The following is a 27,086-nucleotide window of genomic DNA, read 5'->3' on the forward strand; positions in this document are numbered from 1 at the left end:
TAATGTAGTCTCATGTTTCTCAACCACGACAACTTTTAGATGAAAGGACTTTAACTCCCATTATAGCTGCCCCGTGGTTGACCTCAAAAGACATATGACAGAGAGCTCTATATGGCTTTAATTTAGATTGCTGTGAGCCACCCCGAGTCCTCAGAGAGGGGCGGCATAAAAGTCCAATTAAATAAATAAATAAATAAATAAATAAACAAACAAACAAACAAACAAATAAAGGAAATGCACAGAAAGAAAGTGGCCCTGTGGTTGACCGAGAATCACGTACTTCTCACGTACCCGAACTATGCAAGTTAGGTTCCCCTTTCAGTGGAAGTGTAGACAGGAACTGCAGTCCTGGTCAGGATCAGGAACAGGAACCTTTTTTTCTTGGATCCTGGGTGTCAGGCTGGGCACCCAGGAGAAGGCAGGCACTAGGGCACACTGGAACTGTTGAAGACAGGAACTGCAGTCTTGGTCAGGAACCTTCTTTTTCTTGGGTCCTGGGTGTCCAGCTGGGCACCCAGAACAATGCACTAGGCTACACTGGAACTGAGGTAGACAGGAACTGCAGTCTTGGTTAGGATCAGGAACCTTCTTTTTCTTGTGTCCTGGGTATCAGGGTGGCCACCCAGAACAATGCTCTAGGGCACACTGGAATTGTTGAAGACAGGAACTGCAGTCTTGGTCAGAAACCTTCTTTTTCATGCGTCCTGGGTGTCAGGCTGGGCACCCAGAACAATGCACTAGGGCACACTAGAACTGTTGAAGAAAGGAACTCAGTCTTGCTCAGGAACTTTCTTTTTCTTGGGCCCTGGGTGTCAGGCTGGGCACCCAGAACAAGGCACTAGAAAACACTGGAACTGTTGAAGAAAGGAACTGCGGTCTTGCTCCAGAAAAAAATTTTCCTTGGGTCCTGGCTGGCTTTTCCCACAAAATCAAATTAAAACGCTTTACAATTGGAACAGGAGGAAAGAGGAACTGCCCCCCCCGCCCCTCTGTCTTTATCTTCTTCTGCCCTGGCTGGATTGCTAGGCCCCTGCCCACACAACTTTTCTTCTTTCTTTAACTTGGATGAAGACGATGTCACAGTTTAGAAATATCAATTTCAGTGAAGCAGCAAGCCGATGCAGCCAAATTGCTCTTGGAAATCTCCCCAACCTATCTCTCCCTCTCAGCAGCAGCAACAGGACTGTCTCTAACTAACTACTATCTCTTTCAATGGTGATGGAGAGCATGGTCCTGCCTTTTATAGAGGCAGGTCAGGTGCCCCTCTGGACCAATCTAAGCCATGCATCCGGCTGGCCAATTACTGGCCAGCAGGACACATGGCCAATCACAGCCTTTTCTTGTGTTTTATGTCCGGAGACCGCGTGGCTTCAGCTAACAAGAACACTGTTGATTGGTGCCTTGCGGAGTTCAGGTTCAGGTTCGGCATGCCGGACACAGCAAAGTTCGGTACGAACCCGAACTGTGCAAGTTCGGTTCGCCCAACACTAGCCTTGATGACATTGAATAATTGTACTGATTTGCTCCATCCTATCTTTGTATGATTTGTTCATTTCATAAATACTCTCAACTTTCTAAAAGGATCTTGCTAAATAGATCCTTTATATGGATTCATGTGTTTCTTCTTTTTTATTTGAGATGAGACGAGATAAAATAAGATAATCTTTATTAACACTTTTTCTGTGTATACACTGGTACATATTAAAAATGAAATTGTGATGCCTGCTGTCACAAGAAAAAGTGTGTATAAATACATATAAATTTTCTGTATGAAATGCATACATATAGCCATTAATCACAGTCAATTTTGAATACATAGCAGAAAAGAGAGTCTTGAGATATAACATGATTGGTACTATATTAATACAAAGCCATTACAGAATCTAGTTGTTATACTTCAGATATTATTAAGCCTCTTCCCAGAAGGTAACAAAGAAAACCATCATGGAGAGGATGTGTAACGTCTCAGACAATACTGCGGATCTTGATCAAGCAGTGCTTATATGTATGTAATGTCTTGGATAGAAGGAAGTGAACTTCCAATAATCTTTTCTGCCATCCTCATCACTCTCTGCACAACTTTCCTGTCCAAAACTGTAATACAAACATTTGTTGGTTTTCAAATATTGACAAATAATGAAAGGAATATTAATAACAATAATATAAAATTGATTTCTCCCCAGGAAATATCTCAGAATTAAAAACAAGAAAATAATAGTCATAATAGTGGCTGATGTCAAAGTCTCTTTTTGGTGGTCTAATAACATTTTGACTCTGACAAGTCAGTTTTATGCAATATTATTTTCAATATATCTTATTTCTTTATCAATTTTTTTATTTATTTCTGTAATATTCAGTCACTGTGACATAGGGTCTATTGTTGCTTCAGTTTTTATAAAAATGTTTTTGCTAAACATTTTTGATTACTACTTATAATAAGATACTAATCTATCCAGAATACAACTTCTTGGGGAATTTCTAACTATGATTTTTTTATTATTATTGTTCAGAAGAGAGCTAATCTACATTACTTTTCTTTTTGCTTTTTCAGGAAATTGAAGCAACTGTAAAATCTAAACAGCCAGATGTGGAAGGAATTTTGTATAAAGGGTGTCATTTATATAAAGAAAAACTAGCTACTCAACCAGTAATGGTAATAAAACAACCTTAGTAATAATCATTATTGCGTAATAGATTATACTTCTGTTGCAATCCTTTATGTGATCTGTTTGAAACAATTAAAAATTCAGAGCCCAAAACACTAAAAAGAAATAAAAAATAGTCTTTCTGTTAAAATTATTTATTAATTTATTAAATTAAGAATTTTGGTGCGTCAAAAGTAGTTTTAGCTAAAATTCTATAACATGATCACAGAAGGAAAAAAAAGTTATATTAATACTTTATGAACACTATGTGAGAGAAATAGGAAAGTTTATTTTATTTTGGGGGCCTTCTGTTCCCTTGTAATATTATCAAACTTGACAAAAGTGTGCATGCAGTCTTTGTTCTGGATGTGCAAAGTAAGAAGAGTCATGCACACAAGATTTAATATTTTACTCCGAGTTTTGATAAATGAAAAATTAAAAATATTCAGTAGTATTTTATGTAATGTTACTATTCAGTCAATAATAAGTTTCTTATTCCACTATTATCTTTAGTTTACTTGTGCACAAAATTTATACACCTGGCTACAGAATTCTGTGCAAAATAATTGCAGTGATTGTACAATAATGCGTTTCTCTTACCTTTGCTACCGGTTCGAGAACGCACATGCATGACACTTCTGCATATGTACAGAGAATTTTTATGACATCTGGGAGGATGGGTGGAGCCTCCCGCTATTATCAGTTTGCCTAACCAGTGTGAATGGTAGCAATCCACCATTGAATAATATAAATAGTTTTGAACCTGAATAGATTGACTTATAATGCCAGTAGAGAGTTGCACAAATATGTTGGATTGCCTTCTATTGATACTGTAGCATTGAAGTTAGTACCTCAGCATGAGATTACATTAGATGATCATTTCAATTCAGTGATTCTACCAGGGCATTGAACTACTAATTACCAAATGAGTTTTGAATGCTATTTTAACAGAATAGAAATTAAAAACAATAATTATAAAGGTGAATTATTAAAATGCTAGATCTTTATGACACTTTTAATAATAGACTTCAAATATTATTATTTGCTTAGAAAAAATTGGAGGATTTAAACACTGACTGGAAAACAGTAAATCATTTAATCCAAACTCTAAAAGAAAAGCCAAGGTCTGCAGTTGCAGTTGTACCATTTGGGGCTGGTAAGTGCCTAATAATTTAAAACATTCATAGGTAAAAGTTAAGCCAGGAAATTAAAGTTAATGCTGTAACTATAGTAAGAATAATAATTCTGACGTCTTAATATGCTCTATAGCATTAACATTACAACTATATTTTGATTAAAACAAATGAAATTAAAGCAGTACTTGAATAACTTCCCTAACATAACGTTAAAAACGATAGTAACATTACAATACTGTCATACTGAAAAAGTATAGCATAGGTATTAGATACCTTATCTTAATTATTGAATGATAAATTGCTATTAGTTGTTCTGCTGTACAGATATGCCTTTAGAAAAATAATGGAATATTATGTCTAATTCTGTTTTTCACAGATTAATACCTTCTGTTTTAACATCTTTTTTTATCCTAGATTGTAACTGTATGTACATAAATCAAACCAGTTTTATACCTTGTTTTTCCAACTCTTACAACGATTTTAATTTTAATGATTGTGTAATTATATCCTTATATCTTATATTTAATTTCAATGATTGTGTAATTATATCCTTATATCTTAAAATGTTAAAATCTAATCTATTGGGGTATACAAAAACTTCCATTGTCAAAATCCAAAATGGTACTTTAGAATAGTGTTTCACTTTCATCTTTTCCCAAATCGCCAGCGATGAGTTCCTCATAATATGTCTCTGGAAGTAACTATGTATTTTCTTCTTCTCATACCATATAAATGTGTGCCATCTTATTTGTAAATCATGTCCTTCTAATACTAATAGTCTTTTATTTCTAGGAAGAATCCAATCTTTATCCAGGTCATTGCTGCTGCTTGGTAATGAAGCTCCCAATTCAGAAGCCCAAATCCTCCTCTTTCTCTCACATTTTGTAGATTTTGAAAACTGATTCTTGGTCTTTTCCCTTGCCGTATAAATTTAGTTGTCATTTTATTTAACTCATTAAAGAAAGTCTTGTCAATTTTAATTGGAATTGTGGAAAATAAGAACAATAGTCTTGGTAATATATTCATCTTAATTAAAGCTATTCTACTCATCAGTGATAACTGAAAGTCTTCTATTTTTCTAAATCTTTCTCAATCTGTTTTTTAAGTTTTACATAGTTGTTTTCTTTAAGTGATGAACATCTGTTAGTTGAATTCCCAAATATTTACATCATTTACCATCTGAACATCCAACTGTCTTTTTAGCTGTGATTTCTGGTTTTCGGTCATATTCTTTGTGACCAATTTAGTTTTATCTTTGTTAATCTTTAGTCCTGCAACTTCTCCATATCTTTGAATTGATGCTAAAAGTTTCAAGTCTGAAATTGATGGATTTTCAAATATAAAAACCAGATCATCAGCAAAGGCTTGCAATTTATATTCTTAATCTCTAATCTTAAATCCTGAGATCTGAGGATCAGATCTAATTGTCAGGCTTAAGCCATCATGTAGGGTTAAAGACTTTGGCCTGCCACAGTAGAATAGTATTAGGGGAATTGTGAGGGATAGTTGCATGAGAGGGAAAGTTACTAGCCACAACAAATTCATTTCTTAGAGTCAAAGGTCATCTTTTGTTCTGCATCAGCTGAAGTAAAGAGGAAATCGGTAAAATCCCTGCACTCGGACTGGTCCTCGTGATGAACTTGTGTGTGGGGGGATGTGGGATGAACCTTAACCTGGTTGGGGTACTGGAAGGAAGTTAGTATTGGGATGGCAATGGCATGACCAACATGGCTCTGCTAATAAATTGAACCTTGGATGAGAGAATTGGACTGGAATATGATTTATTTCTCAGATGCTATTTGGGGTTCTGACAACAATCCTGATACTCCTTTTTCCTTGGGGACTGGAGCTCCCTTCCCTCCACTCCCAGCCATGGGTGGAGAGTAAACTCAGGAGAAATGGAAGAAAAAGGGTTAACCAAAAAGCCTAAGGTGGAAAGGCTTGGAGTGTCCAAGACCCTTCCCCCAGATGGATCAACAAGAATTGAAAGCACGAGAGGGGGCCGGTGGAATAGGGCTGCTTTATGAGATGATCCCTCCTACAGGATCTGTCTCTTCTTGGAGCCGTGGAAGGCCAGGAACCTGTGACCAAAGAAGTGAGGCCCAAATGGGGGCTACCTGGTCACCCCACTCTGATTAGAAATCTCTGAGAAGCCAAGTTGTCAGCTGGTTGGAAATTGGGAGTTCCTAGTCCATGTCTTCCTAGTCTTTGGCAGATTTCCCTGACTAACTTTTAACCCAGGTGGCATCAGACAAAGGGTATCCCTTCCAATGAATTAAATATTACAATTGACTTCAATATATATAAGAGTCCAAAATCTTTTTTACTTCGTAATGTGTTTTCCCCTGTATTATTACAGGGAAAGGAGGGATTTGCATGTTGAGGTCTAACATTGGACCTGATTACTGGTTTAAGCAAGATACAATGGAACATGGGGTAGATTTTCCCTTGGATTCTGCGTAATGCAAGCTGAACAGTAACCGGGTTTATCACCTTTACTATTGGGAAAGGACCGAAAAATTTTGGTCCTAGCTTTTTGCTAGGTTATCTCAATTGAATGTATTTAGTTGACAAGAAAACTTTATCCTCCACTCAAAAAGGGGGTTGGAGCGATCAACGTTGATCTGCTTGTTCTGGTAGGCTTCTGCTGCTTCAACAAGCACTTTCTTGGTATTCTCCCAATCCTTCCACAGCTTCTCCATCCATTCCATCAGGGAGATTGACGAGGGAGATTCTGTAGACAATTCTGGCATAGGGAAAAATTCTTGGCCCTGGTGATCTGGAAAGAGGTTAGTCCTGTACTACTATGGACAGAGTTATTATAAGCCACTTCCGCAAAAGGCAATAACTTGCCCAATTGTCTTGTTGCTAGTCCACATAACATCAACGATATTGCTCCACTCGGGCATTAGCTTTCTCAACTGCTCCATTTGTGGAAGGGTGGAAAGCAGAATTAAGTCCTTGGATGGCTTGAACAAACTCCCTCCAGAACTTAGCCGTCAACTGGACTCCCACCCCCCTTATCCAATATGATTCCACAGAGGACTCCTTGCTGTCTGAATGTGTTTCAGGAACAACTTAGCTAAATGTCTAGCAGAAGGCAATCCTGAGCAGGTGATGAAATGGGCTTGCTTAGAGAACAAATTTATGACAGGCCAAATAACTTTGTTTCCATTGCTCTCAGGGAGTTCTATTATGAAGTTCATCACTATTTCCTCCCAGGGTCTACTGGGGTTAGCCACTTGCTGTAGCAGTCCAGGAGGTTTCCCTGGTCTATGCTTATGAGTGGCACAAGTGGCACAACTCCTAAGCATAGTCTTCCACTTCTGCCTTCATTCTGGGCCACCAGGATTGACTTTGAGCAAGGTGCAGCGTTTTCAGGAAGCAAAAATGCTCTCCTAGTCTGGAGTCGTGACTTTGCTGAAGTATCTCTACTCACAGGCTAGCAGGCACATATAATTTGGTCCCCTTCTATGACAACCTTCCCTCAGAGTTAGATTGAACCACGAGTCATTAGACAACCTTCCCTCAGATTGTTGAACCACGAGTCGTTAGACAAGGCTGCTTTCAACTTGTCTTCCCACTCCTTTTTTCCCCGTTAGGTAGGCCTTCTTGATTGATTTCTGGTGAGGACTGGTGCCACCTTTCCCCCTCCTTCATATTGCATTGAGGAAGAAGGAAGGATTGGGGAAATCTCTTCTTCCCTTTGGCTGTCATATTGAGGCTATCGTGATAATGCATCAGCTTGGATGTTTTTCCCTGCGGGGATGTGCTTCAATATGAATTTGAAGCATCTGAAGTATTGAGCCCAGCATACTTGCTTAGGAGAAAACCTCCAAGGGGTCTTTAAATTTAAGGTTTTTATGATCAGTCCACATCTCACAAGTTATCCCCCCCCCCGTAGGAAATGTCTCCAAGTCAGTAGTGCGATACAGACAGCAAAAGCTTCCTTTTCCCAAATGCCCCACCTCCTTTCAGCAGGGTTCAGCTTTTTGGAGAGTACATGGTAAAAGCTGGCCTTTTCCATTGTCTTGCAATAGTACAGCTGCCACTGCCACATCACAGGCATCTAATTGTTTCACAAACTTACATTTGGGATCAGGATGTTGTAGGATCAGTCCTTTGCAAAAAGTCCTTTGAGCCTCTCGAAAGTTTTCTGGCATTTTATTGTCCACTTAATTGGTTGTGATGACTTGGGTGTCACAGGGGATGATCCAGCCTTTACTAATTCAGCTAGAATCCAAGCAACCTCTGCGAAAGTTGGAATAAATTGTCTGTAAAAATTTGCAAATCCTAGGAAGCTTTGTGAGTGTGGGGGGCTTGCCGATCCAACACAGTCTTCACTTTCTCTGGATTCATCACTATCCCTTCATTTGAAATGTGTTACCCTAAGTAGTCTATTGAAGTCTTGTTAAATTCTCATTTGGAAAAATTAGCATTGAGCTTGGTTGCCAAGAGCTTTTTAAAGACTTGTCTCACTAATTTACTGTATTTTTCGGTGTATTAGACACACCTTTTTCCTCCCCCAAATAGGCTGATAATTAGGGTGCATCTTATACACTGAATGTAGCTTTTTCCCCCCAGCCCTAACTAGCTAACAATCTTCCCAGCTCTTACCTTGTGTTGTGTTTGGGCTTGGGCCGGCTGCTGCCCCCACGTATGTGAGAGATGCATCACAGAGTGATTGCGAAAGCCTGGCTGACAGCCAGGAAAATGTGGCAGACAGCCCAGAGGATGTGGCAGATTGTTCAGAGGAGTTGGCAGACAGCCCAAAGGAACTGGCAGACAGCCCAGGGGACTTGGCAGCGTCTCTTCTCTGGATTTGGATGCCGAACAGATAATCAATATGCATAGCCGTAGAGCAATGCAATGTAGGGCTCAATTACGGGATTATCAGCGGTGATTATAGTGTCACCTGTGTTTTGGTGTGGTCCACAGAATGAGGGCTGGGTATGGTTCCCATAATGAGGGCTACAGTTAAAAAAGGGAACAGAGGCAGAGGCAAACTGTGGATGTTTATCTGTGTGGTTTGTGTGGGTTTTGCTATTCCCTGCTTTGAAGCCTCTGCTCTGTGCTTTTGGATTCAACCCAGCATTGTCAGGCAAGTGGGAGTTGGAAAGCCTGTGAATAGCTGCTGCTATCGTGCCTCGAAAATTCGTAGAACTCCTGGAACGTTCCTGCTACGTGAAATTTGTATTTGTTTGCTTTTTCATGAACTTTGTATCTATCTGAATTTTTGCCTCGAACTGTGTTTTACTCCTGAAAAATAAGGACAGTTTTGTTTAGCCTTTTCTTTTCTGTTTAATACAAGTTTGCTGCTTAGCAATGCACGTGTGTGTCTTACCTTCTTTCCTGGACCTTTAATTACTGCCTGAGCCCTGTCAGGCAGAACACCCTGCAGCCTCTTTCATTGTTTCTTTCTGTGAAGAATGTTTTCCAAGCCCTAAGTCTTTGCAGGGTTTGTTTCATTACTCTAACTTACTCAGTAAGTTTCTTTCTAGCTCTAACCAGGTATTAACAATGTTCACAGCTCTTACCACTTGCAAGCTCTTTCATTGTTAATTTCTGCCAAAAATGTATTCCAAGCTCTGCCTTTGATTTTTTTTTCTTTTTCTTTTTAATATATTTTTATTGATTTTTTAAAGTTTTTACAAAAAGAAAAAACATAAATTCAAAAACATAAATGTGTGTACCATCACCAAACAAAATAATATGTCCCTCCACTGGGGAAGATTCAATTCTATATCTTTCATTTGCCTCAGCTCCGGGTTACATTGCTCATTCTTTATAGAGTGATTGAATTTTATTTTTTACATTTGCATCGCTTACTAATATTAATATATGATTTTTAACCTTTTCCCACCGCCTCATTGTTACTGCCAATTTCTCTTCATTATAATTATGTAATCTAATTTCCATAATTTCATAGTGAATGTGATCCACCATGTACCTGCACCAATTTTTTATTGTCCATTTGTTAGCATCTTTCCACCCAAGCACTATAGTTGCTTGGGCACTTTCTATTGCTGCAATTTTAATTTCTTCGTATACTTTTACCTCACTATTTTTTATCAATAATGCTGCTTCCTTGGTTAGTTTCCAGTCACTATTCGTAATTTTATTCACTTCCGTTTGTATTTACTTCCAAAATTTTTGGACTTTACTGCATTCCCAAAACATATGCATAAATACTCCTTTTTCCTTACATCCATGCCAACAATTTCCTTTCATCATCGTTTGAAAGCGTGCTAGTTGTACTGGTGTATAATACCATTTATGTAAAATTTTTCTTCTCATCTCTCTTATCCTTGTATTTTTAATTCTTTTAATATTTTCAATTATGCCTTCCATATCCCATTCATCAATTTCTAACTCATCCTGCCAATATTTCGTCAGTCCTTTTATTACTTGCTCCTCTGCTTGTAATAATTTCCTATATATATTACCTGCTTGTGCTTTTATATTCTTACTCTTTTCCCTTAATATCTTCTCTAAATTTGTTTCTTGTTTGAGGAATATTTCTTTATTTTCCCTCTTACTTAAATACGTACTTATTGCGTTAACTTGTAACCAATTTTGTTGTCCAAGGCATCTCTCTATTTCATTTCTATTGATCCTTCCATCCTTTTCATATAACTGTTCAATTCTCTGTATACCTTTTTCCCTTAATTTCCATATTATCTTTGTGAGGTTACGTACTTTCTTTATATTTATCACATGCAGCGTCGCTAATTTAGAATTTGTCATTTTTAATTTGCCTTGCCATTTCATCCAACTTTCTATAATCACTTTAGTTGGGTCTATTAATCTATTTATTTCTATCTTATTCCATTTCCTAAATAATAATTCTTGATTCTTAATGTCATTAATTTCTTTATCTAATTCTACCCATGGGTTCTCTTCTAATAATTGTAATTCCATTAATCTATCTATTTGATATGCATCCCTGTAATACTCCAAACTTGGATTTCCCCAACCTCCCTCGCCTTCCATGGCTATCAACCATTTTTTTTAAATTCTTGATCTTTTATTACCTTCTATCCAAGCATTTAATTTAGTATCCCATTCTTTTAATTTCCTTATTGGGAAGGTTCCATGCATTACCTGTAAAATATATAACATTTTTGGGATAATCATCGTTTTTAATGCTCTTACTCTAGCCAATCTTCTCAAATTTTTATTTCCCCAATTCTTAATTTGTTTCTGAATTTTTTTCCATATTAAATTATAATTAAATTTCACCATTTTTTCTGGGTTCTTTAATAACCATACTCCTAAATATTTCATTTTCTTATTCCCCAGTTTTAAACCTGATACCTTCCGTATTTCAATTTGTTCTTTAGGCTCGGTATTTAAACAAATGATTTCTGAGTTTTCCATATTTACTTTTAATTCTGATTGGTCTTTAAATTCCTGAAGTATTATAATCATTCTCTTAATCATATCTACTGGTGTTTCTGTAATTATTATAGCATCATCTGCAAACAGATTTAATTTTAATTCCATATTCCCTATTTGATATCCCTTCCATTGTTTGTCTTTTCTAATTTTATTAGCTAATGTTTCAATTGCCATTGCGAAAAGCATCGGGGATAGGGGGCATCCTTGCTTGGTTCCATTATTTATTTCTATCTTCTCCGTTCTATTTCCATTCACTCTAACATAGGCTATATTTTCCTTATATATTTCTTTTATTACTTGACAAAATCTTTTCCCCATATTTAGACTATTACATAATTGGAATAAATAGTCATGATTTATTTTATCAAAAGCTTTATAAACATCTAACTTTAATAGTCCCATTTTCCTTTTAGTTCCAGTAGCATGGTGCAGTACATTCACTATATTTCTAATAGGTTCATATATCTTTCTTCCTTTTATAAATCCATACTGATCCTTTCCAATTATTCTTGGTAGTATATTTTCCAATCTGTTTGATAAAATTTTCATAAAAATTTTATAATCTTCATTTAGTAGACTAATTGGGCGGTAGGAACCGGTTTCTTTTAAATCTCGATCTGGTTTAGGAATTGTTACAATTTTGGAGTTCTTCCATGTTTGTGGAACATCTAACATTGTGAGGACATTATTATACAATCTCTCCAAATGCGGCCTGGTGCTTTACCAGGTTTTAACCCTTTTACCACGTTAATTATTTCATCCCTTGTTATGTTTGCATTTAACTTTTGTCTTTCTTCTTCATTCAGCCTTTCTTTAACCTCTATATCTTGTAGCATAACATGTTCTTTTTCATACAATTTTGCATAAAATTCTCTCATTACACTTTCTAACTTTCTATTACTATATTTCATTACTCCATTTTTGTCTCTTAGACCATTTATTATTAATTTTTCTTTTCTTTTTTTTGAGGTAATTCATCATTTGTTTTGCTGATTCCCCCCCCCCATATTTCTATTCTGTTTTACCGTCATCCTCATATTATTCCATTGTTGTTCCTCTATATACTTTAATTGTCTTTGTTTAAGTTTTAACAAATCATTCCATTCTTTATTTCTTGTTATTCTTAAATCTTCTCTTATTAATTCTATTTCCCTTATTCTTTTTCCCTTTCCATTCCCCAACTTTTTTTAATATAAGACTCCATACTGATTAAATTATCCCTAATGATTTTTTTTCATTCTCTATTTGCTCCAAATGTTTCTTTCTAGCCCTAACCAGGTGCTAATGATGTTCCCAGCTCTTACCACTTGCAAGCTTGTTCATTGTTAATTTCTGCCAAGAATGTATTCCCAAACCTGTCTTTGTAGGGGTTTTTTTTATTTACTTGCTCCAGATATTTCTATCCAGCCCAAACCAGGTGCTACTAATGTACCCAAGCTCTTTCATTGTTACTCTCTATGAAGAATGTTTTCAAGCCATAAGTCTTTGCAGGGCTTGTTTCATTACTCTAACTTGCTCTGAGTAAGTTTCTTTTCAGCTCTTTCACTGTTACTCTCTGCAAAGAAGAATGTTTTCCAAGCCCTAAATTTTTGCAGGGTTTTTCCACTGCTCTACTTGCAATGTAAGAAAGCTCTGAGGAAGGTATCAGCTGTGGTGTGAGTTTAGATGGGGGTGGATAGCTTTCCACCTGGTTCTTTTCTTTTAAAGAGAGAGAGAGAGAGAAAAGGGGGTTGGTGAATAACAAGCTTCTCTAGAGAAAGAAGTGTGTATCTCCCATCAATTGCAATGTAAAGACAGAAAGAAAGACAGAATTACACTGCAATTGATGGGAGATTCACATTTCTTTCTCTAGAGAAGCTGGTTATTTGCCTGCCCCCTTCTCTCTCTCTCTCTCTCTCTTTAAAAGAAAAGAACCTGGTGGAAAGCTAGCCACCCCCAGCCAAACTCAAACTACAGCCGTTCCCAGGTGCATAATCTTCATCAGATTTTCCTCAGCTGGGCTTGGCTTCCCACTCACGGCTACTATGTCTTCAGAGCTTGTAGTTGTCATGCAGTTGCAAAGCGATGCCAGCTCTAAATACAGATAGAGCAGAAGGGGGTGTAAATCTGAACTGTGGGGTGGGTGGGTATGGGGGGGAGAATCAGGAGGAGAGTCGAGAATGGCATGATTGATGGAGGAATTCTGGGAGTTGAAGTCCACAAGTCTTAAAGCTGCAAGTTGGAAGACTCCCAAGTTAGAGGTTAGGAGTGCAAGGATCTTCAAACCGGACAAGCTTAAGGCTTGTGGATTTCAACACCCATTTCTGAGCTAACATGATTGGTGGAGAAATTCTGGGAGTTGAAATACACAAGTCTTAAAGCTGTCAAGTTTGAATACACCTGAGTTAGAGGTTAGGAGTACAAGGGTCTTCAAACCTGGTAAGTTTAAGGCTTGTGGATTTCAACTCCCATTTCTGAGCTAGCATGACTGGTGGAGGAATTCTGGGAATTGAAGTCCACAAGTCTTGAAACTGTCAAGTTTGAAGTTTGTAAAAAGTGTACATGGTTTTTAAAAGTATACATGGTTTTTAAAGGTATATATGGTGGTAAACGTATTCTGCTATACTGGTATTTTATTAAACAATATAATACTACTCCATTTTGTTCAGAATGCTTTTTTCCTTGTTTTCCTCCTCTAAAATCTAGATGCATCTTATACATTGGTGCGTCTTATACACAGAAAAATACGGTAATGTGGTTTGAAGATTCTCACTAAATATAAGGATATCATCCAAATAAATGAGAACCACCGTGTAATATTTCATTGATATATTGCATAAATACAGTGGTGGGTGGGGCTTGAGTCCAAAAGCCATGACACAGAATTGGAAGCTTCCTAATGGGCAGTTAAAAACAGTCTTCCATTCATCCCTACCCCTTATTCTTATGTGATATTACACTTACCTAAAATCCAATTTTTCCTTTGACAAATGGTTGAGTAGATTCTTTATGAGAGGGAGGGTGTAGGTATGAGTAGATCCTTTATGAGAGGGAGGGGATAGGTATTTTTCATGCACATTGCATGTATGAAAATCAGTGACCAATCTCATCCCCCTATCTTTCTTCTCTTTGAAAAGCACAGGGGCTGCTATTCTTGATTTAGAAGGCTGAATAAAACCCCTCTCCAAATTAGTATCTATATACCTTCTCAATTCCTCCATTTCTCTTGGTGACATGGAGTACATCTTGGGTTTGGGAGAGTTGACCCTGGCTCAAACTCTTTTGCACAGTCTGCTGGTCTGTGAGGGGGGAAGCTCATTACAATCTTCTTCACTAAAAACCCTTTCTAAGTCATGGTACTCCAGTGGCACTTTCTGGAAGCCTGGGGGTATGGCCTCTTTCACTGCAGCAGCAGAAATGGCCCCTGTTCCCTCTTGTGAAGGCTGCTTCCTCCCACAGGGTTTTGTCAGAGGAATAGACCAATGTGAAGGTGTAGCTTTTGGTATCCATCCTCCCACCTATTGTGAGTGGTCCTCAACCAACTCTGTTAATGATAGATTCAGAGGAGGATGAGCCAGGCCCATCTTGGTACACTAGACCAGTGATTTTGCAGGCTGGGGCAGAGAATGAGAGTGAGGGAGAAATAGACATTGGTGAACTTGAAAGACCAGCAGAGGTGGCAGATATGCCAATGACAATAGGGTCTGATAGAGGAAGAGGAGGAGAAGGAGGAGAAGGACTATGAGCCTTTGCTAGATGCCCGCTTTAGAATATCATACATTTGCTGATTCCTCCAGTTCAAAGTTTGGAAATGTAATTTAGCATATTACTTAATGTTCAATTTTATAAGAGCTCTGTTTTAAGAGAACTGTCTGAGACAGCTTATCTACACTTTTGCTCAGGAAACTATCTGCCCGAAAGCAATATCATACAGGTTAACTTAGTAAACATATACCATCTGCTAAATATCATTAATACAACTCTCTGTATATGTCACCAACCATCAAATATATTCATAGATATAATCCATTATGTTAGAAGAAAAAAGTCCTTATATAGTAAAGAAATAATGATCAAACAATCAAATAACAATCAACCATCATTTTGCTATATATTGCCCTCTTAAATAACCAATATGCCATTTTAAATTTATTTCAACAGATCCAATTTATACCAATTTATAATATAGTAGTATTTCCCCAAAGTTATCACTTAATTGTGTAATTATTTTTAAATAATTTTATTAAATTTAAATTCTTAGAAAACACCTTATTCATTTTCAATAATATCATCACCATCATCATCAACATCCCAAACTTCCTAAAATTAGCCTCTTACAACAGTCATTGCAAATTATAAATCTTTCCCTCTAGAAATACCAATATGTATTTGAGAACTTTAAGTTTAGTCTGTCAGATCAAAAATATTAATTATCAACATCCAATATATTCATAAATGTATTTAATTATAAGTTTAAAAAACTCTGGCTTGTCTTAGAGTTTCTCACGTCTGTCTCTCATTGATGATGACCATTCCATCTTTGCCTTTGTCCATTCCATCTTTGTCTTTGTCCATTCCATCTTTGTCTTTGTCCATTCCATCTTTGTCTTTGTCAAGATCAATCTGTCAGATCAAAAATATTAACTATTAACATCCAACATATTCATAGATGTATTTAATTATGTCAAAAAAGTAATCAGTGTTATTTGAAAACTGGTTAATCACTGAAAAATGACCATTCCATCTTTGTCTTTGTCCATTCCATTTTTGTCAAAATCAATCTGTCAGATCAAAAATATTAACTATTAACATGGATTTATACAAGCAATTGAAATAGGCAAATTTTTGGATATAAAAATGATCTCAAAAGGTGACATAGAGAACTGAAACAGTCTTTACAATCAGATCCACAAAATATAGAAATTCAGGAAACTTTGGACTTGACGAAGCACAAATTAAATTTGATGGAAAATGAGGAAATAGCTAAAAACATTAAAAAAACAAGGCATTTTTTTTCTCAACAGGCTAATGAACCAGGGAGATGGTTGACTTATAAAGTAAGGAAAGATAGAGGGAAAATGGATAAAATATTTACAGGATGAAGAAGGAGAATCGAAATATAAAGAAGATGAAAAAAAGGAAATAATATGGGAATTCTACCAAAAATTATACAAACAAGATGTTATCGAGGATGAGAAAATTTGTCAATACTTAGAAAAGGCAAATTTACCTAAAATTTCAGAAACTATTAGGGAGACATTGGATGCTAAGATAACAATGATGGAATTGTTGAAAGCTATTAAGAAACAAAAGAATGGTAAAACCACGGGACCTGATGGCTTACCAGCTGAGGTTTATAAGATATTTCAAAAGGTATTTGGACCTATCTTTTTGGATTTGATAAATGAAATATTTATACAAGCTAAAATTCTCGATACTTGGACAGAAACTTATTTATTTATTTATTTATTATTTAGATTTGTATGCTGCCCCTCTCTGCAGACTTATACTATATATCTGATACCAAAAGAAGGGACTGATACAAAAAAGTGAAGAACTATAGGCCAATATCTTTGTTAAATGTTGATGATAAATGTTGCGGGTGAAAGTTGGTACCTTGGAGGGAAGGTTTTGTTTTGTTTTTTCTCCAAAAGGTGGAGGAGCAAAGCAGGAAGCGGCCCCGTCTCTCCTCCTTCTTATACACCCCTGAGGGATGCTCCTGGGTGGGTTTGGTGCCGTGGATGATGCCCAGGAGCTCAGCGGGGAGAAAGTCCTGCCTCCCTGAAGCACAGGTCCTTGCCATGCAAGCAAAAGCAGGCAGGGAATCCCGGCGGGGCGGCAAGCAAATGGGAAATGGGATTCCCCGCCTCCTTTTGCTTGCACTTGGAGTCCCAAGGTGGGGAATCCTGCCGTGGCAAGGACCCGTGCTTCGGCCTCAGAAAAGGCTCCCTGGCTCTCCCTGGGGTGCCCTGTTGCCTTAAAGAAGCTAAGCCCCCTGCTGCCGCTTTTGCCCAGTGCTCCGCAGGGGGGGGGGAAGAGCTGTGCCTGAACCTGGAGCCCGCTTAGGAACTGCCACCTGCTCGCTTCCTCTCACTTGTTCCACCATGGCTCCTCCACCCCACAAAAGTGGCAGCGTGGGGCTTTGCTGCTTTAATGCCCCGCTCGCTCACTTGCTTTCCTGCCAGCTGTAAAGACAGGGAGCCATGGCGTCAAGACTTTCTCCCTGCCTTTCTTCTCTCCTTCGGCCAGGCCCACTGTGCCCCTTCCCAAACTCACTCACTCCTCCTCCTCCTCCCATCTCCCACCTCTCTCCCAGCCTCCTGACCGGCCAATAGCTCCCCGGCATTTGCCTTCCTCTGCCACCACTGGCACCTGGCTCCTCCTCCTCTTCTCGCTTCTGAAGAAGATGACAGCCACCCCTGAAAACTTTCAAGGAGGGTGGAAGCCCCAGCTTCCCATCCGTGTCAATCCACCCATGAGGCTCCCTCTGGGCAACCTCCGCTGTCTCCCCCCCAGTGCCTCCTCTACTCACCCCCAAACAAAGATCAGAATGCCTCGCAAAAGGGGCGAGTTTTCGGATGGGCTTGCATGCATTATTCGCTTTTACATTGATTCCTATGGGAAACATTGTTTCACCTTATGAACTTTTATTTATTGGATTTTATTTTCTTCTTACAAACCTCTTTACGAAACGAATTAAGTTCATAAGACGAGGTATCACTGTATTACGGTTTGTCAGGGTATTTTGCTCTAAAATGATCAATTTCTTTCTGGGCTCTCATGTGTTTCTCAACCCAAATAACCGTATTCCCCCCACTCTCAGGCAAATCCACAATAAAGTCCATAGAAATGTCCTTCCAGGGTGCCCAGAGTCTCACCACACTTTCCAACAGTCCTTGTGGTTGACCCAGGGGCCGCATCGCTGCCGCACAAACAGGGCAGCTAGCCACATAAGTCTCAATGTCCTTTTTCATGGACCAGAATTGTCTCCTCAACCAGTGTAAGGTTTTCAGAAACGCAAAGTGCCCTGCCACTTTTGAATCGTGGCCCCTCCCTAATATGACAGTTCTCATCGAGGCTGGGACATACACTCTGGATCCTATCCATGCTAATCCATACCGTTGAGTGCAGTCTGCCTGATGAGTCAAAAACCAGTCTTCTGTTTCTAAAGCCTTATGTAGTTCCACTGACAAGTCATCTGCAAGATCAGCCTTCTTTGAGCTCTGCTCTCTGGTGACTGCCGGGCATGCCCATTGTTGTGTTGGGATCACCTGTTGAACTATATCCAGCCTACCACTGTTATATTGAGGCAACCTGGAAAGGGCGTCTGCCATAAAATTGTTTCCCCCAGGTATGTAGCACAATGAGAAGTTGAACCGACTGAAATGCTGCACCCATCTAGCTTGCTTGGGGGACAATTTCCGGGGGGGTTTCAATGCCTCTAAATTTTTGTGATCAGTTCACACCTCAAACGGCTGTTTAGCTCCCTCTAGGAAATGCCTCCAGGACCGTAGGCCTACCGTATTGCAAATGCTTCTTTTTTCCATACTGCCCACCTACGTTCAGTCTCAGTGAGTTTCCTAGAAGTATACACACAGGAATGAAGGCCCTGTTCTTCATCTCCTTGCAACAGGATTGCTCCCATGGCCACGTCGCTTGCGTCGACTTGGACCATAAAAGGATGCTCCAAATCTGGGTATTTGAGGATAGGCTCACATGCAAACAGTCTCTTTAATTTTTTGAAAGCCGCTTGACATTCCATGGTCCACTGTAGTGGGCCGTTCGGTTTTGGCTTGCCTTCTCCTTTCGTTTTCAACAGATTCATGATAGGCAAGGTTATTTGGGAGAACGCTGGGATAAACTGTCAGTAAAAGTTGGCAAACCCTAAAAAACTCTGCAATTGCTTTCTGGTACGTGGGGCCTCCCATTCCAGGACAGCCTTCACCTTTTCAAGATCCATCTCCACCCCTTGGTGTGAGATGCGATAGCCCAAATAGTAAATTTTGCTCTGGTTAAATTCCCACTTAGACAGATTTGCATATAATTCTGTGGTTTTAAGTTTCTTTAGAACCTCCCTTACAAGGGCAACATGTTGCTCTAATGTCTCTGAGAATATCAATATATCATCAAGATAGATCAAGACTCCCTTATATAAATGTTCTTGCATTGATTAATTGCATAAAACTCCTGGTGCCCCCTTTAGGCCAAATGGGAGCACTCAGAACTGATCGAACACTTGTAAGAGCTTTTATTAAGACTTACAAAGTGGCGCTCAAGGCGGCAAGATGTGCATACCATGCCGCCTTGATTGCATCAGCGGAATCCCGCCCGGCCGCTCTGTTTAGGGTGACCCGCTCCCTTCTTAACCAGGGGGGAGTTGGGGAGCCCTTACAGAGCAGTACCGAGGATTTTAATACGTTTTTCGCTGATAAAATCGCTGAGATCCGGGCCGATCTCGACTCCAATTGGAAAACAGAGTCGACTGACAATGAGTCAGTCGAGGTGACTGGGGCACGTACTTGTCCACCTGTCTGGGAAGAGTTTGATCTGGTGACACCTGATGAAGTGGACAAGGCCATTGGAGCTGTGAGTTCTGCCACCTGTTTACTGGATCCGTGTCCCTCCTGGTTGGTCTCCGCCAGCAGGGAGGTGACACGGAGCTGGGTCCAGGAGATTACCAACGCTTCCTTGGGGAGGGGAGTTTTTCCAACACTCTATAAAGAGGCGCTCGTGCGCCCCCTCCTCAAGAAGTCTTCCCTGGACCCAGCCATACTTAATAACTATCGTCCAGTCTCCAACTTTCCCTTTATGGGGAAGGTTGTTGAGAAGGTGGTGGCACTCCAGCTCCAACGGTCCTTGGAAGAAGCCGATTATCTAGGTCCCCAGCAGTCGGGTTTCAGGCCCGGTTACAGCACGGAAACTGCTTTGGTCACATTGATGGATGATCTCTGGCGGGCCCGGGACAGGGGTTTATCCTCTGTCCTGGTGCTCCTTGACCTCTCAGCAGCTTTCGATACCATCAACCATGGTATCCTTCTGCACCGGCTGGAGGGGTTGGGGGTGGGAGGCACTGTTCTTCAGTGGTTCTCCTCCTACATCTCCGGTCAGTTGCAGTCAGTGTTAGTGGGGGGTCAGAGGTCGACTCCGAGGTCTCTCCCTTGTGGGGTGCCTCAGGGGTCGGTCCTCTCCCCCCTGCTATTTAATATCTACATGAAACTGCTGGGTGAGATCATCCAAGGGCATGGGGTGAGATATCATCAGTACGCTGATGATACCCAGCTTTACATCTCCACCCCATGTCCAGTCAACGAAGCAGTGGAAGTGATGTGCCGGTGTCTGGAGGCTGTTGGGGCCTGGATGGGTGTCAACAGACTCAAACTCAACCTGGATAAGACGGAGTGGCTGTGGATTTTGCCTCCCAAGGACAATTCCATCTGTCCGTCCATCACCCTGGGGGGGGAATTATTGACCCCCTTGGAGAGGGTTCGCAACTTGGGCGTCCTCCTCGATCCACAGCTCACATTAGAGAACCATCTTTCAGCTGTGGCGAGGGGCCGTTTGCCCAGGTTCGCCTGGCGTACCAGTTGCGGCCCTATCTGGACCGGGACTCATTGCTCACAGTCACTCATGCCCTCATCACCTCGAGGCTCGACTACTGTAATGCTCTCTACATGGGGCTACCTTTGAAAAGTGTTCGGAAACTTCAGATCGTGCAGAATGCAGCTGTGAGAGCAGTCATGGGCTTACCTAGGTATGCCCATGTTTCACCATCACTCCACAGTCTGCATTGGCTGCCGATCAATTTCCGGTCACAATTCAAAGTGTTGGTTATGACCTTTAAAGCCCTTCATGGCACTGGACCAGAATATCTCCGAGACCGTCTTCTGCCGCACGAATCCCAGCGACCGATTAGGTCCCACAGAGTGGGCCTTCTCCGGGTCCCGTCAACTAAACAATGTCGGTTGGCGGGCCCCAGGGGAAGAGCCTTCTCTGTGGCAGCCCCGACTCTCTGGAACCAACTCCCCCCAGAGATTAGAACTGCCCCTACTCTCCCCGCTTTCCGTAAACTCCTTAAAACCCACCTTTGTCGTCAGGCATGGGGGAACTGAAACACCTCCCCCGGGCATGTCTAATTTATGCATGGTATGTTTGTGTGTGTGTATGTTAGTAAATGGGGTTCTTTTTAAATCTTTTTAAATATTTTAAATTTATTTGGATTTGTCATGATTTGTTGTATTTTGCTCTGAGCCGCCCCGAGTCTGCGGAGAGGGGCGGCATACAAATCTAAATAATTAATAAATAATAAATAAAACGCCCTAGGGGAGTATTGAAAGCCGTCTTCTATTCATCCCCTTCCTTGATGCAAACTCTATAGTAAGCCTCATGCAAATCCAGCTTTGTGAAAATTTTCCCCTTTGCCAAATAAGCCAACATGTCCTTCATAAGTGGTAGGGGGTACACATTATGCAAGCAAATCATATTTAAATTGCAGTAATCGACCACCATCCTCAGGGACCCGTCTTTCTTTTCCTGGAACAGGATGGGAGCCGCCATCTGTGGCCTAGCCGGCTGAATAAAACCCCTTGCTAAGTTTTTGTCAATGAACCTGTGCAGTTCTCCCAGTTCTCCAGGGGTCAAAGAGTACATTTTCGGTTTCAGCAGCTTAACATCAGGTAGTATCTCAATGCTATAGTCTTTGGCCCGATGGGGTGGCAACCTATCTGCCTCCTTCTCACTGAAAACTCCCTTGAGGTCCCAGTACTCCCTAGGGATTCTTTCCTTCCCTTCGATTTTCTCCATGCAAGGAGAGTTTCTCCGGCCCAATTCTGCTAGAATAAAACGCTAGAACATTTTGTTCTTCCCTTTGTAAGTGACAGTCACGACTCCAGTGCGCCAATTAATCTCGGGGTTCCATTTTTGCAGCCATGGTAATCCCAAAATAATTGCATTGTCTGGCAGGGCCCCCACAATAAATTGTATAGTCATGATTAAAGTCTCAGTCTCATTTGTGGCTGGCTTCCACCCTGCCATCAACCCATCAAGTTGAGTAAATGAGATGGGGTCCCTCAGGGCCCGTAACCTACCTACCTCTGAGGACATAAGATTCCTGGTACAGCCCGAATCCAGAAGGGCTGACATGGTTCCTCTTGTCCGTCCGTCCCCCCCGGTGGATCCTGTAGTTTGATGGGATTACCATCTGGGGGGGTTACTTACCAAAACAGTTTCTTCAGGCTTGCTGTCCTCGATGAGCAGATGTGCCAGAGGTCTCAGCTCCTCCCCTTTTGGGGGGGGCAACCTCTACGGCCTCTTTCCCCATTCGCATGGCATCTGGGGTTTTTTGGGTGCGCTGCTCCATTTTCTTTCCACCAGTAAGGGTCACTCTTGGCACAGGTTTTGCAAGACACTCTGCTGCCCGATGCCCCTCCTTCCCACAATGGAAACAAGCTTTAGACCTGGTTTTCTCCAAGCTCAATCTGGCACCTTTCCTTGGGTCTCGTTCCCCTCCCCCCCGAGGGCGAACTTCTCTCATGCTGGCCTCTCAGAAGGTCAATCTCCACCTCCACCACCAGCTGGAACCATCTACTAAGGTTTCTAGGGGTTGCTCTGGCTTTGAAGTGTTGGTAAACCTCATCATTTAAGCCATCCATGTAGCATTCCATGAGGACCCCTACTGGGTATGTGCTGACATAGACCATCAGCTCACGAAACTCCTGGGTGTACCCAGCCATAGACCTCCCACCCTGCTTTAGGTTCTGGCTTTCCTTTCTGTTAAAGGATCCTCGAAGCGTGCTCTGAGAGCTGTCATAAACTTATCAAAATTCCTAAGGGTGGGGTCTCTTTGTTCATGGGGTGACACCATCCAATCTGCTGCTTTGCCCTCGAGAGTCTGGGTCACCACCTTCACCCGGGCCAAATCATTGGGGAATTGCCCTTCATAATCTTCCATGTACTGGATCACTTGGGCCAAGAAATACTTAGGCCTCCTGCTGAGCCATCATATCGTTGCGTTAAGGGAGGGGTGTCTGGTGCTCTTTGCCTTCGAGCCTCCCCTCCCCTCTGCTGTGTTTGCAATGGGGGGGGTTGGGTTGCTGCTCTCTGCTGCCCTGAAGGCCCTGCTGTAGTCTCATCTTCCCCTTCCTCCTCACTTGTAGGATCTGCTAGAGCTCACCAGCTCTTTCACTCCACCACTTGTAGGGCTTCTTTGATGCCTATAACCAGCTCAGTTAACAGGAGCCCCTCCTGGCTGACCCCCCCCCCTTTTTTTTTTGTTTCTTATGATGGGTCATATTTGCATCAGAAAAAAGAGGTTCATCCTCAGATATGTGACTTACTCCAACTCCCATGGACCATCTGGGGGCTCTCCACAGAGGCTCGGCTTGAAGCTGGTCGTCCCTGCTTTGGCCCAAATCTTCCTTTTTTGAGTATGGAGGGAGAGGGCTTCTCAAGCTGGTATTTTCCTTGGATTGTTCCTCTCTGCTTTCATGCCGGGACATTGTTGCTCAATCCCCAGTAGAATTAGCTCTCCAGGAATGACTGTTTCAAAGCAGTCTTTGCTTATTGTCAAATGCTACAGTCAGAATTTAAGAAAAATAAAACTCAGAGTCCATTTTTGGTTCAAAAGTGAATTTATCAAAAATCAGAACTGAAAGTAATCAAAGTAAAAGCAAACACTGAGGAAAAAGGTGCAATTCATGCGTATATCAAAACCTCACTTGACTCCCCTTTTGGAGATTGGCCAATCCCTAGTGTACATAACCGTCAGGTGGATGCATCTTCAAACCCACGTCACATTTATGGAATGCAGCTTCTAATGGTCTCCTCCTGGTCACCTGGTTTCTAGGAAAATGAAACTTACCTTACTCCGTAATAGGAAACAAAATTTCACAGGGCCTCCTGAACTCTTCCCCACCCCCCATGACCAAAATCCTCCCCGTTTCTCATGGCAACCAAAGCATAGTAGAAATGTAGAATCATAGCAAAGGTTGACATTGGCTCACCTTAGAGTTTCTCATGTCTGTCTTTCATTAATGACCATTCCAAGCACACTTTGTCAAGATCAATGTGTCAGATCAAAAATATAAACTATTAACATCCAACATATTCATAAATGTATTTAATTATAAGTCAAAAGTCTGGCTCACCTTAGAGTTTCTCACGTCTGTCTCTCATTGATGATGACCATTCCATCTTTGTCTTTGTCCATTCCATCTTTGTCAAGAGCAATCTGTCAGATTAAAAATATTAACTATTAACATCCAACATATTCATAGAGGTATTTAATTATGTCTTTCTTTGATGACCATTCCAAGTGCACTTTGTCAAGATCAATCGGTGTCCCTGAAGTCTGGTAAGAGTGGATTCCAAGTGCATATCCAAGTGTTCAGTTTGCAACCGATTATAAGCTTTGGTCTTGATGGCATTCATCAGGCTGAAACCTGCAGATGTGACAGCATTCCAAACTGTTGCTCTCTCCTTTTCTGTTCGCTCTGTCTTCTGCACTTTCAGTCAGTAGTCTCTGCAGCCCTCCAGATTTCTGGTATTGTAGTTTGGTGACCAAATCCAGGTGAATCTTTTAATTGATATGATGCTTCAAATAACAATTTTCCAATCGTTCCATTGCTTTCCGGTGGCAAATGCGCAACCTGTACGGACTTCTTGGCATATCTGGCAAACAATGTCACCAGTACTTTCACAATAAGGGCAGATGTCGCCCAGTTTTGTTAAATGTTTTTTAGTTGAAGTCAGCAGTTTAGTCTCTACTAACTCTCTCAACAACTCTGGCTTAAACTTCAAGCTGCACTTTTTCTTCGTAATATTTACTTTAGTCTTATCATCAGCTTTACACTTTGACCCTTGCGAAGCACTACATTCAGAAGCCTTGCCTGCCATTGGATGAGGGGCCAGCGAGCTCATCACCACTGGCTTTTATAGATGCAGCTTCTGAAGAAAAAAATCAAGTGGACAGTGTAACTCCATAATTATTTTCACAAATATGATTGTCATATCTATTTGGCAGGACATTTTCAATAGAATGAAGACAAAGAATGGCCTGTTTCAGATTGCATAAATACTATTATAGTCAGTTGAAAAAAATCAGAATATTAGTTTCCCAATTCATGTAAACATCTGTGCAAAAATGTTTCAGGATCTGGGAAACAATGGAGGTACACACTTAGGAGCTAGCACGTAGAGGGAATGTGGTTTCAGCTGATGTATGTAAATTAGTGATGGGCGAACCGAACTTGCACTATTCGGATCCGTACCGAATTTTACGGTATTCGATATCCTAGACCCGAACCTGAACTTTTTTCAAAATCCATGCCAAAGTTCGGGTTCGGTTCGGCCGGCGTGGCGAAGCCGAGGACCAATGGACAGCCTTCTTCTTACCTGAAGCCATGCTGTCTCCGGACATCAAGGTAAATGAAAGGCTGGGATTGGCCATCTGTCCATTGGCCAGCAGTGTGCATGGCTTGCATTGCTTCACAAGGACACCTGACCTGCCTCTATAAAAGGCAGCACCTTGGTGTCCAGCCCCATTGTAAAAGGGGAAAAGCAGGGAAAGCCTGTGTTAGTTTTACTGAGAGAGAGAGAGATTTAGGTTTCACTTTGGTTCTGCTATAAAGAAAGAGAGACCTCAAAGACTCTTCATGCAAGAAAAATTTTGGTGAGCAACCAGACAGGGAAGGGCTGAGGGGAAAAAACAGGGGAGGGGAGGCAGGGGGCCAGTTGCTCTCTGCTATGCTTGCACTTTACAATTTTTAAACAACAATTTCTTTCCTTTCTACAAAAGCATTTTGGGGAACAACAATATTACTTTTGCGGTATTTTTCAACTTATTTTCTCTATCTTATACTTGCACTTTAAAAATTTTCAACAATTTTTTTCCTTTCATTCATTTTGTCCACAAATGCATTTTTGGGAATAACAATATTACTTTGGGGGTATTTTTCAAATCAAATTATTTTATTTTCTCTATCCTATACTTGTACTTTAAAAATTTTCAACAATTTTTTTCCTTTCATTCATTTTGTCTACAAATGACAAATGAAAAGTGGCGTCTGGTGAACTTCCAGTCTTGCAAAGCAACACCTGCTTGCAGGGCGAATGCCATTTCCTTTATGCAGAGGGAGGGGGGCTCCTGTCTGAAGAAAAGGTCCTCAGTGCGGTCTGGGGAATTTCCATTCTTGCCAAGCAACGCCTGCTTGCAGGGTGAACGCCTTTTCCTGTATCCAGAGGGTCTTCCTCTTCTGCTGTGGCTGCCTCCGCCACTGCCAACGGCCCCCCAACAACAAGGTCACATGTCTGTCCCCAAAGGGACAATGATGGATTGCCACCAACACCATCACCACCAACAGCAGCGCCAGTAGCACCGGCAGCAGCAGCAGCACCACCACCACCATCGCCAAGCATGTCTACACCGTCCCAGGGAAGCATTCATCAGCTGTCCATCCTTCAAACTTTTGAGAGAAAGCGAAGGTTTGAGCCATCCCACCCACGAGCCCTGGCCCTAAATATGAGCATTTCACAGCTGCTTGCATTTAAAATGCTACCCTACCACCTGGTTGAGACACCAAGTTTCAGGAAATTTGTTAAATTGGCTGTCCCACAATACTCTGTTCCCAGCCGCTATTACTTTTCATGCAAGGCCATCCCTGCCCTGCACCAACATGTAGTGGAGAAAATTCGGTGTGCACTGCAAAATGCTGTCAGTTCCCACGTTCACCTCACCACCGACATGTGGACCAGCAAACATGGCCAGGGCCGGTACATCTCTCTCAGTGCCCACTGGGTGAATGTAGTGGCAGCTGGGAATGAGACAGAAAGCAGTTCAGCGCATATCCTTCCACCACCCAGGATTACTGGACATCAGTCGGTGCCTGCTGTTGCCTCCTGCTCCTACTCTGCTTCCCCGTCTTCTTCCTCC

The 27,086-nt window shown here is 41.1% G+C and overlaps 1 protein-coding gene across 1 annotated transcript in view; it reads left to right on the forward strand.

Annotated features, from left to right (window-relative positions):
- Window positions 1–27,086, forward strand: part of LOC139167142 (dystrophin-like) — a 1,540,372-nt gene that overhangs the window by 811,316 nt on the left and 701,970 nt on the right. Inside the window, exons 46-47 of the mRNA XM_070751563.1 lie at window positions 2,552–2,653; window positions 3,696–3,801. Coding sequence (XP_070607664.1) covers window positions 2,552–2,653; window positions 3,696–3,801 — 208 coding nt within the window. The remainder of the gene's footprint in view (window positions 1–2,551; window positions 2,654–3,695; window positions 3,802–27,086) is intronic.

This window comes from Erythrolamprus reginae, chromosome 4 (assembly GCF_031021105.1).
Source record: "Erythrolamprus reginae isolate rEryReg1 chromosome 4, rEryReg1.hap1, whole genome shotgun sequence".
Classification (NCBI taxonomy): Eukaryota; Metazoa; Chordata; class Lepidosauria; order Squamata; family Dipsadidae; genus Erythrolamprus; species Erythrolamprus reginae.